At 38.4% G+C, this 12,738-nt stretch overlaps 1 protein-coding gene across 11 annotated transcripts in view; it reads right to left on the reverse strand.

Moving 5' to 3' along the window:
* PHF21A (PHD finger protein 21A) overlaps positions 1-12,738 on the reverse strand; it is a 198,404-nt gene that overhangs the window by 59,490 nt on the left and 126,176 nt on the right. For all 11 annotated transcript variants that reach the window (XM_059931473.1, XM_059931470.1, XM_059931469.1 and 8 more), the window contains one exon: positions 905-1,105. In XM_059931473.1, the coding sequence (XP_059787456.1) occupies positions 905-1,105 (201 nt within the window). The remainder of the gene's footprint in view (positions 1-904; positions 1,106-12,738) is intronic.

The raw sequence follows: 12,738 nt of genomic DNA on the forward strand, positions 1-12,738 counted from the left end.
AAAAATGACTGTATTAGGTGTGAGTGTGTATTTTTCCAGGGAGGGAATCCATGGCTTTCAACACAGTCTTAAAGGAGTCTGGGACCTCCAAAGATCAAGAACCACTGCTCAAGTGTCCCATTTTAAAAGGTATGCCCACACTACATATAAGTATGTGGAGATCAAGCTTGAATACTTTTCTTAATAGAAACATTCCCAAATATGTCCTTTTTGTGTGTCTTGATTGCCTCAATATCCTTACATTATATGGTAGTATAAATGCCCTTTTCAGTAAAATCATTTGCACAGATACACCAATTAGCATATTATTAGGTTTCCCACTCCTTAGTGCTATTTTTGACCTGTAGCTTCCATTTCAGATTTCCTCTAGTATATGAGAACAGATACATATTCTCATATGAGATGAATTGGACTTAGAAATGAATATTTCATTTCTATGAAATATACCACCTTCTAAATGCCTCTTTCTACCTGGTTCCATGGGTACTGATCCTGGAATATCTCCACACCTAACTGCTAAGAATTCCAGAAAAACAATTCCTGAGGGTCAAGTCACACAGACTTTTAGAACAAGTGCAAATAAATACTTCCAGAAGTTCAAAAGAAGACTTTAATTCTGTTCTAATACAGAGAAGTGATTTTTCATTGTCACTGATTACCTTTTCTCCTTCTTTGGACAGATGGGAAATCAGTTTAACTTTTACTCCTTGGTAATGTCATTTCCTTCAGGCAATGAATTTCAAGTGATTATTATCCCAGTACAGTATAAAAAAGTAACCAAAATAACCTTTGTTTAGTGCTGGTTGAGGTTGTTAACATAGTCTGAAACAGGACCTAGTTCTCCATGACCCATAGCAAATCAGCCTACAGCACGAAGCCCGAGGTGCTCCATCCACACTTGTACCTGTGAAGCAGTCAGGCTGGGAGAGGATGCAGCCGACTGGGCGTGGTGGTGGTACTGCTGTTGCTGCTGTAGCTGCTGTAGTGGTTGTTGCTGTGCTGTTTGTAGTTTGTTTTCAGATTGTGGCAATGGCTGTATTTGGAACTTGTCTGGTTGTTCTTGCTTTACTATCAGGTTCTTCCGAAGCTGTTCAACTACTCTTTTCTACAAAGGAGGACAAAAAAGAATAAAATCTATGAGAATATTGTTCTATCTCAGCTGTATAGAAATAGGCAGCAATTATATGCCTCTGACATCTTTTCTGTAACTAGCTTATTCTAGATCTTGCTACATCTAAAATTTACAGATTAGACAACTGAGGGAAAAAACCCATGGCATAAGTAACGTTTTATATCAATCTATAGAGGGAAACAGAGGCACAGATGAGAAGAAAAGCTAATGGCGGTCACATAGCAGAGCTGAGACTCCTTGACTATTATTATTTAGTGTGCTGGGCTGGAAGGGCAGTGTAACGTAGCAGTTAAGACACAACTTTGGAAACATACTGCCTCAATTCAAATTCCAGTTTTGCTACTTACCAGCTATATGATGTTGGTCAAGCCACTTAACCTATCTGTGCCTCAATTGCCTGTTCTTACTGTAAAGATGAGGTGATTAATAATATCCTTAGGATTCTTACGAGTACCAAACTCCCTCACGTAAAGTACTTGGAACTATGAGTGGCACACACTGTTGGTCATTTGTTTATTTTTTTTGCATCTGATAACATATATACCAGTTATACTACAGTAATTTTTGTTAATCAAACAAACATCATGTATCTAATGGCAGTTTCAAACATTAAAAAGACTTTTAAACAAAGAAACCTTGATCCCAGCACTATGCAATATACACAACAGACACTGTAAATAACTGAAACATGTAACTCACGAGCACTGCTTTGCTGGAACAGGATCTATGAAAACACATACATTTGCTTAGGCAGAGTAGTGTTTTAGCTATACAGGATGAAAATTTTTAATTAAGGTTTTTTGAATTTTCTGTCCTTGTTGAAATCCAAGAAAATGGTGCATTTGGAAACCTTCATTACTATAATAATACATTTCAACGAAAGGTAAGCTCCATGTGGGTACGGATTTATTTTGTTCACAACTAAACTCTGCATCTAGAACTATGGCGGCTAAGTAAATGTCCTCGTTCTCTTCACATGATGTGTGAAGTGATGGAAGCAAAGACCAGCAAATGGCTCAGAGAAAATATAATAACCATTCGGGGTCAGACCTGGGTTCTGACTCTCCTGCCCTAATGGCTGGAAGAAAGTATAAGCAGCACTCCTCGCCTACACTTTCAAGTGAGTTCACCAGCTGAGGTTTGTTATTTCTGACAAAAATAGATTACTGTCTTCTAATATAGATTTAAATAGAGAAGAAGTATATGAAGATCTTTAAATAAGGGGTTAAGTGAAACCATAAGGGCCAGGTTGATTTCACATTCCTGCCTATGATTCTAACCAACTTCACTACACACACTCTAAAGAATCCAAACCTGCAGGTTACTTCCTTGACATATTTGAACATTAGAACATTTATAAAATGGATTTTTAAAAACTTTAAGTCAATACAAAATACATTCTTGAGAAAAATTTTAATATTTTTATTACTGATTCTTTTTAGGCAATGAAAATATCACATAAAGGCCAATTTGGCGCGGGGGGGGGGGTCTGCTATACTTTGCACTCTGCTAGCACCACCTCTTTGAGCAGTTAAATATTAAAAAGAAAAGATGTAAAGTCCAAAGTCTTTCCAGAAACCATCTGCAGAATACTAAAAATGCAAATTAATAAAAAAGTTCTTATAAAAATAACTTTCAAGTCTTCAAAATCCTATTTCTCAAGTGTAAAACTCAGAGTAATTGAATAGATATAGTTTAAGAGAAGGGGAAGTAACAGTAGTGGTGGCATGGATAATTCTGAGTATCACATGTAGACTTTATTGCTTGGTGACTGCCAGAACAATAAGACATTTAACAATTAAGTAATTATTTAGAGTTGCTTTCAGTCCCCCTCCCCAACATATTAATCACCATTAATCAAACATATTAACAAACTAGCTAAAGTACAGCATCATTCTTAGTCCCGTTACCAAAACAAAAACAAAACCCCCCAGCTCAAATCAGGGGGAGGAGAGAAACCAGGAGGAAATAATACAAACACAAATGTGACACCTGCCAAAAAATAAACTTTGAACAAAAACAGCACAGGAAACTAAATAATTACTATACCAGACACAAAAGGAAAGGGTGTTTTTCTCCTCTATAGCCGCTTTTAGGAAATACAGTGTGCTCTCCTACTTACTGCCTAACCGGGTTGAACTAGAAGCAAGAGACAAAGCTTGGAACCCACTCCCAGTGTTTTGTACAACAGAAGGGAACAGTAGGGGAAGGAACAAGAAAGGGACGCAGGCTAGAGTACTCTGAAGCCATATGGCTAGAGCAAGGTGACCACCAATCAGAACCCGAATCAGGAACGTGGGAGTCAGTGAGTCACGATGCATTCACAACTGTTCCTCCCCTAGGGCCTGAAACAAAGCGAGGAGGGGAGATGGGATCAAAATACTCGCAAACTTTCATTAGTCCTTGAGAAGAGGAAAAAAAGAAGAAAGAGAGAGAGAGCTGTGCAGATTGGACACGGGTCAGATCATATGGGGTGGGTAATGCTTTCTTTGAAAGAAGGCGCTGGCATATTTCAGAGAACCGCTCAGAAATGCATTGCCCTGGCAGTCCTTGCTGTGTTCACCAGAAGACTAGAAGAATACCCAGAATATAGTTGTGCATGTCTATGAAATTTTTTTAAAAAATCAAGGGTCAGGGGAAGCACTGATGCCTTCTGTCAAATAAACTATTCACTGCATTTTGAAAACCAATGATCTAAAGTTAGGTGAGCTCTGCAGTGGAGGCACTCCTTAGGTGTACAGAGGCCCTGCACACTCTTTTAAGGACCGACTAATAAAGGAGAGTTGCCCTGAGCAGTAGCTGGCTTTTCTAGGTTCCACAATCCAGTCTTGTTCTAATTCAGTCTTGCAGCTCTGGCAAATACAACAGTCACATTAACTCCAGCAGGACCCCGATCTGGGTCAGTACCAGTTCTGGGTGGCGGTGAGAGAATACAGCTATAATATCTCATAAATTTTAGCTTGTAGTATCAAGCAAAGTTCTTAAGAAGCCTCTCATCTCCACAGGAAGTGAAACTATATTCTTCTACCATTTCTTTGTCTTAAACAAAGAAATCATGACTTCTGCTGGTCACTGATGAAAGTTATACTGGCCTAAACAACTGGATATTTTCAATGTTGTTCACATATAAAGGAGACCTTTAAACATAGCTAATTATCTTGGAACCTTATCCTGAAGCTTTCAGAAAAGGCTAAGTCTCACAAACTGGCCATTCATCACTCACTAACAAGTTACTGAGAGCTAAAAAAGGGGGGATGATAAAGCAATTACACTCCAATAAAGTGTTAAAAAAATAAAATTAAAATTAAAAGGGGGGGTGGGGAACAAAAGAAATGAAAAAGGAAAAGCTGGAAAGAATGAAGGCAGGAGAGAAAAGTTAAAATTTATTACCTTCTCTCCTTAATATATTTTCTATAAACAACAGGCCAATGTGCCAGGCATCCAGAATGGCAAGTACCGCCCCCCTCAATTCATCTGTCAAGAACTGCTCCATAAACCCAGAATGTGATTCCAAGCCTCCAATTCCCTAGACATTCGCATCGCTAGGTTTCATCAGGGCTTGTTCAGGCAGAAGGGTTCACAGAGCCTCTGACACTTGAAGTCACAGTTTCTGAGACAGGTAGTCACCGTGATCAATATTGTGACATTCAGCGATACTATCAACGTGTTCACACGACAGCAAGACAGATTCCAAAGAAAAACACAGAAATTTATCAGTCCGATTCAACAGAAAATAGGGTTCATTTTTCTGCTATGGAAGTCAATCATTCCAAGTGCCATGGCCTTGGTCAATACAGAAGGGAGATGGAGTGGTGGAAGAACAGCCCCTACCCCTCCAATCGAGCCACCAATTTATTTCCATCCAATCCTCACACAAATTTTAGAAAGCTTCTCTCAAAAGCAAATGCAGGCACAAGCCCTATCCTCCACAACTGGACGCTGGTGCTTCAAGGCTCTGTTTTTCCACACAGTCACTCTGCTTGCTTGTGTTCCACTCAGCATTATCTGTTCTTGAATCAATTATGAGAGGGCCACATCCACCCAGACATCTTCCTACACAGTATTGCCTTAAAATTTCATCCTTGTTTCCTCTATGATCAACCACACAATCAGAAAATATAACCTTCCCCCTCATACCAGAAACTGGTAGACTTGTAACTTGTCACAAATCCAGAAAGTCAAGAACAAACCTTACCCATCTTCATACCTAAAATGCAATGAAAAATCTTTCCAGGTCTTCAGACTCACCAATTGCCCAAATGAAACTGGGGATACTAAATTTTTTGTGTGCATAAAAACTAACATGGAGAAATTTACATTTGTTAATAAAATCAGAATTTACCCAAAGAGAGGAGAAAAAGAACCTTTCTACTGTCCAACTGAAAGTCAACCAACTGTATTTATAAGTAACACCAATATTCAACAACACTGAAGATGCAGGAAAGAGATTACACGAGTCTTCAGAATGCTGCCTCATAATTATCCTCTAAAGAATAGGGTATGTTACTGGCATAACATTAATGACAAAATTACAATCCAGAGTAAAAGGTATGTGCTGTTTAAAGGAAACAGAAAATTAAGTGAAGATTCCACCATTTTATGAACAAAGACACAGGAACAAGAAGCAATAAACTCAAAATAAGCTCCTTCTTGATGTAATATATTACTGAAATTCAATGAGAGGGTATGTACTGAAGTTATTAGAGGGAATGTTTAGGGGAGACACACAGGATAGAATTCTGACAGGGGAGTAGGAGGGAAAATATTGGTGGCAGCATCTATAAAAACATACTTAGGGGAATTTCCTGGCAGTCCAGTGGCTAGGACTCAGGGCTTTCATTGCCAGGGCCCGGGTTCAATCCCTGGGTCGGGCAACTAAGATCCCGAAAGCTGCGTGGCACGGCCGAAAAAAAAAAAAATGTGTGTGTGTGTGTGTATACACACACACACACACACACACACACACATATACATGCGTACTTAGATAAAAATAATTGTTTCATTCATTTTGTAAGGCACTAGAAGGTTTTCCCCCAAACTCTCCGATATTCAGTTTCAGGGTTAGAATTAGACAAATAGCTTCTAACCTTATAAGCCTTTTTTAAAAGGAATATATTCTTGAAAAACACTACCTGTTTGACAGAGCAGTATCTACAACCTCATCTTATACAGTGAACTGTGTATGTTGTCTACTAAAGAGGATTTGTTTGGTCATAGAGAGTTGGGAACATAGATATTTTATAGTTCTTCACAAGGTGTCATGGAATTTGAACAGTACAATTTAGATGAATTAAGGAACAGTAGCAGTTGGAATTATCAGGGTTCTTTTTTCAGTAAAGTTCAAAATTCTCTACATGGATGCTTAACAGATGGTGGAGAATGCATAAGTCATGATACTGATTAGACTTTGGCTTCTTTAATTAAAAAAATATTCTTTGGGGTTTACTCTTCCTTCAAAATACACACACACACACACACACATACACACGCTGATATGTATATCAATAGGTTTTACATCCCATCTCCACAGGAGATTAGACCTCGTATTCATATCAATGGGATTTATATCCCATTTCCATTGGGGATTAGACCCTTTATTTGACAGCCTGATTGAAATGCAGTTTACTTTTTTCTTATTTAGCTCATTCACGCTCTAATAGGTAAACTCAACCCCACCTTCCCCCAACTCCTTATGCATGACTATAAAGGACTGCTAAGACTGCTACAGTCAAACTTTGTCTAAATCTAGGAACCCTTCTAAGAACCTGGGGACTGTCCTTAATTTGCATCAAACAAGAAAAAGTGTAGCTGTTTACTCAAGAGAGATGGGTCCCTGGAGAACTACAGTGCTTCAATATGTAACATACCCAGATGCTAGGACAAAATAGTACCAACATAGAGACAGATTAAAAAAGAGGACTGCACGATGGGAATTGTAATATATTTCTCTATAATAAAAGACGAACGAAGCCAAAATCAGAACCCAGTTTGCTTGCATTTAAGTTCTCTATGTTTCTTTGAAGTACTAAGCTATACCGTCCTGCTTGCTTCAGAAAGATGTTGAAGATCAAATGAATTAATGGTGGGGAGTGCTTAGGATATTGTTGAGGGCAATGTGAAAATCACAGATGATAACCCATGAAAAATACAATTTCTCTAGTGTGAATTTTCAGTTAAGAGCAGCAGCTAATTAAATGTGACTTTTCAATGTCAATTATCTTTCAATCATTTTATTTTTAACACCTAGTCAAACATTTTATGTTTGCTCAAACCTCGTTTTTTTTTTAAACGAGAATCACCAAAAAAAGTACAATTAAGAAAGAATGCTACCTGTTGCCTTTTTATCTCAGAAATCAAGGTCATTAGGGAATATTTTCCTGTGTAGAAATCAAGGTACGGCCCAGATTTCTTATACCTTCATTAGTGGTTCAGGGCCATATTCTGAATGCATAAAATAGATGTCCAATTTAAATGTAACCTGACCCAGCAAAGACCCTAGATACAGTAATGAGAACAGCAGAAAAAAAACATAAGAACCATTTATAATCTGCGCAATTTAGCGTTTGCTAATATAAAAAAGTGTCTGAATCACTGTGTTTGTACCACAGTGAGACACGACACAAAGGCTATTAATTTGTAAATTAAACTCCAGTTCAGTAAAATGGATGGCCCTCTGTAACTATCTGTTACAAACCTGCACATACCAGCAGCTTGTCATTCATCATTCCATGGCTCTACCCCACAACTTAAAAAGCAGCATTGCCTTGTTAATGTCAGAGCTGTCCCATACACTATAGAAATTCTCTCACTGCTCTGCCCTGAAGCTGCTATGGTTTTCCTCACAAAAGAAATATGATTGGAAATGGCTGCACAGTACCAGTCCCTGACAAGTTGGATATGAAAATACAATTTAAGCACAATAATGATCCTAAAATGGGGGGAGGGAAAAGGAAGAAGAAAACCAAAAACCTGTATTATTTTACAAAATACTGCTCAGATACAACAGATTGTTTTGCTTACTCCAAGCCCTGGGTACAACTGGAGATCATGCAGAAAGCCCTCTTTTCACAGAAACACAAGACATAATCAGATTCTGGGAGAGGTAAATATAGTAGATTATCTAACCAAATTCTATGCAGAATACACGTACTAAGTCACGGATCAATCATTTCCAAAGGCAAGGATATATTTTAACAATCCTCAATTCTGCAGTTTTTGCTTAAAAGAGAGAAAAAAGACAGACAAGAGTATTAGAACAATATACTGTGTCAGGCAGGATATATCAGGTAAAAAATATTTTTTGATAAAATGTAATGTTTACCTTACGTTTAAACAAAAGTAGGCCTTATAAATCACTAAACAATGATATTCTGAATAAGTATTTTAACAAAAGTACAACCTGAACAATACTCTTGATGCTTAAAAACATGTTTTTTATCATCTGCCATAATAGGAAAAACACGTAGATTAAAAGGTTCCAAAGCTACTGAATGAGTATCTCTTAATTTCACAAAAAGTATTCAGCATTTCAGTAGTTTATCACCAAGTACTTGTTAAAATCGCTTAAAGAAAAAAAATGAACAGTGTTACATATTTACTTTCTGACAAGACCCCACATAAAACAACAGAGGAAGCAATTCCATCACCTACGTAGGCTGCCAAGATGAGGGATAGTCAACTTCAAGGGATTGGACCTTCCAAGACACGTGACAGAGGATGATTTGCACTACTTTGTATTTAGTCTGAGTTTTCTGCATCAGAAACAGAAGAAACCTGAACTCATCTTTCAGAATTTCAGAGCAGGTTTGATTTTTTTGTTTTAAACTGTCAGTACTAGAAATTTTATTAAAGAGAGAGACACTCAGCAATACAGGAAAAAAGCATGAACAAAGCATTTTGTTAAAAATTTTAAATCTTTATTAAATCTGAGGTGTGAAGAAAAACATTTTTCATAGGTTATGAAAATTACTAAATCCAATTCACAAATCTCTACACAAATATTTCAAGTCTTTACACACACACACCTACACACGCAAGCACATACTCTAACTTTCAGAAAAGATGGAATGGCCACAGTAAAAATGATTTGTTATTTTTATCTTCTTTTAACATATTTTTTAGTACTGAAGGTGTAGCTCACTCTTTACTATACTGTTCTCCAGTTTCCACATCCAACAAAATTACTGAGGTGCAGGGCCAAAAGAGAAGAGGACATTGTACTGAACATAAGATACGTCCCCCTTTTTTTTTTTTTTAAATAGACAATTTTTTTTATTGTAGCCTGCTTTTCATTTTTATTTTTTATTTTATTTTTTTATTTTTTCACTGAAGTATAGTTGATATACAATATATATAAGTGTACAATATAGTGATTCACAATTTGTAGAGGTTATATTCCATTTAAAGTTATTATAAAATATTTGCTATATTCCCCGTGTTGTACAATATATTCTTGTAGCTTTTTTTTTTTTTTTTTTTTTTTTATTTATTTTTGGTTGTGTTGGGTCTTCGTTTCTGTGCGAGGGCTTTCTCTAGTTGTGGCGAGCGGGGGCCACTCTTCATCGCGGTGTGCGGGCCTCTCACCATCGCGGCCTCTCCTGTTGCGGAGCACAGGCTCCAGACGCGCAGGCTCAGTAGTTGTGGCTCACGGGCCCAGTTGCTCCGCGGCATGTGGAATCTTCCCAGACCAGGGCTTGAACCCGTGTCCCCTGCATTGGCAGGCGGATTCTCAACCACTGCACCACCAGGGAAGCCCTTGTAGCTTATTTTATACCTAAGAGTTTGTACCTCTTAATTCCCACTCCTATATTGCCCCTCCTCCTTCCCTCCTCCCACTGGTAACCACTAGTTTGTTCTCTGTATCTGTGATAGACTTAATTTTTTAAAGCAATTTTAAGTTCACAGTAAAACTAAGTGGAAAGGGACTTCCCTGGTGGCGCAGTGGTTAAGAATCCTCCTGCCAATGCAGGGGACACAGGTTCGAGCCCTGGTCCGGGAAGATCCCACATGCCACAGAGCAACTAAGCCCGTGCGCCACAGCTACTGAGCCTGCGCTCTAGAGCCCACAAGCCACAATGACTGAGCCCGTGAGCCACAACTACTGAGCCCACAAGCCACAACTACTGAGCCCACACGCCACAACTACTGAAGCCCGCGCGCCCAGAGCCCGTGCTCCACAACAAGAGAAGCCACTGCAATGAGAAGCCCGTGAACTGCAGCAAAGAGCAGCCCCTGCTTGCTGCAACTAGAGAAAGTCCATGCCCAGCAACAAAGACCCAACGCAAACAAAAATCAATCAATCAATCAATTTATTTTAAAAAGACAATGATGATATAATCACTGCACACCTATTAAAACAGCTAAAAAAAAAAAAACTGAGTGGAAAGTACAGAGAATTCCCACATAGCCCCTGCTCCCCCACCCACAGTCTCCCTATCAGCAGTCCATCAGAACGGAACATTTGCTAAAACTGATGAACCTACATTGGCACATCATTATCACCCCAAATCCATAGTTTACACTAGAGTTCACTCTTCTTTTAAAAACTGAAGGATAGTTTATTTACAATGTTGTGTTAGTCTCTGGTGTACAGCAAAGTGATTCGGATATACATATATATACATATTCTTTTTCATATCCTTTTCCATTATAGGTTATTACAAGATATTGAGTATAGTTTCCTGTGCTCTACAGTAGGACCTTGTTGTCATCTATTTTATATATAGTATTTGAATCTGCTAATCCCAAGCCCCTAATTAATCACCCCCTTTCCCCTTTGACAACCATAAGTTTGTTTTCTATGCCTGTGAGCCTGCTTCTGTTTTGTAAATAAATTCATTTGTATTTTTTTTTTTTAGATTCCACATATAAGTGATACCATATGATATCTGTCTTCGTCTGACTTACTTCACTTAGCATGATAATCTCTAGGTCCATCCACGTTGCTGCAAATCATATCATTTCATTCTTTTTTATGGCTGAGTAATATTCCATTTTTTTAATTAATTAATTAATTAATTTATTCATTTATACACCACATCTTTTTTATCCATTCATCTGTCAATGGACATTTAGGCTACTTCCACAACTTTTTGGTTATTGTAAATAGTGCTGCTATGAACACTGGGGTGCATTATCTTTTCAAATTAGAGTTTTCTCTGGATATATGCCCAGGACTGGGATTCCTGGATCATATCGTAGCTCTATTTTTAGTTTCTTATGGAACCTCCATACTGTTCTCAATAGTGGTTGCACCAATTTACATTTCTACTAACAGTGTAGGACTGCTTAGGGTTCACTCTTAATGTTGTACATTCTATGGATTTTGACAAATGTTCAATGACATGTATCCACCACTGCAGTATCACATGGAATAGTTTCATTGCCTAAAAATCCTCTGTGCTCTGTGTATTCATCTCTCCCTTGCCCAACCTCTGGCATCCACTGATCATTTAACTGTCTCTATAATTCTGCCTTTTCCAGAATGTCATATGTTGGCATCATATAGTGGCCTTTTCAAATTGGCTTCTTTCACTTAGAAATACATATTTGTTCTTCCATGTCTTTTCATGGCTTGATAGCTCATTCTTTTTACCCCTGTATAATATTCCATTGTCTGAATATACCACAGTAGTCTCGATTTTTAGATACAGTCTAATGCAGCAGCTGGTGAGTTCTACAATGATTACAATAAAAACAGCAGCAATAATATCAAATAGATATTACCTGCCAGGTAAGACACTAAGGATCTGAGCATCTAAGTGACTTGACCTAGGTCTCAAGTTATGGGCAGAGTCAGACTTAGAAGTTCTAGTTCCTGGTATATAATTTCTTATCTCTCCCCTCCCCCCATTATTTTACTTGCTGGTAAGGACTTGAAGCTCTCACATCTATATACTGTATAATATGGCAAGCCACAAAAGCACCTAGTAAAAAACCTTTAAAAAAAATACCCCCTCCTCCACACCATTCTGCTTTTAGGAAAAATAAGTAGAGAGGCAGTATAGTGCAGCAAAAAAGAATACAAACGGTCTAGAAATCTGGGTTCTGGTCACATATCTGTCACTACACTAGCTTTGTGACCTTGAGTAAGTTATTTACCTGATCTTGGTCTCAGTTTCTCCACTCAGTCTTCAATATTCTCTTCTGTTAAAATTCTGTGAATCTCTAAATAACAAGAATACAATCTGTTGATCTTTACTTTCCACCTCTATAAGCACAGTACACAGAAAACTACTAACGCTCACAATGATGATCTTGACACACTACAAAGAAGCTAAATCATTAAAGAATAGTTTCATTCAGGGATTAAAACTTCACATGGGGCTTCCCTGGTGGCGCAGTGGTTGAGAACCTGCCTGCCAATGCAGGGGACACGGGTTCGAGCCCTGGCCTGGGAAGATCCCACATGCCGCAGCGCAGCTAGGCCCGTGAGCCACAGTTACTGAGCCTGCGCGTCTGGAGCCTGTGCTCCGCAACAAGAGAGGCCACGACAGTGAGAGGCCCGCACACCGCGATGAAGAGTGGCCCCGCTTGCCACAACTAGAGGAAGCCCTCGCACAGAAACGAAGACCCAACACAGCCATAAATAAATAAATTAAAAAAAA

This window comes from Balaenoptera ricei, chromosome 8 (genome assembly GCF_028023285.1).
Source record: "Balaenoptera ricei isolate mBalRic1 chromosome 8, mBalRic1.hap2, whole genome shotgun sequence".
Classification (NCBI taxonomy): Eukaryota; Metazoa; Chordata; class Mammalia; order Artiodactyla; family Balaenopteridae; genus Balaenoptera; species Balaenoptera ricei.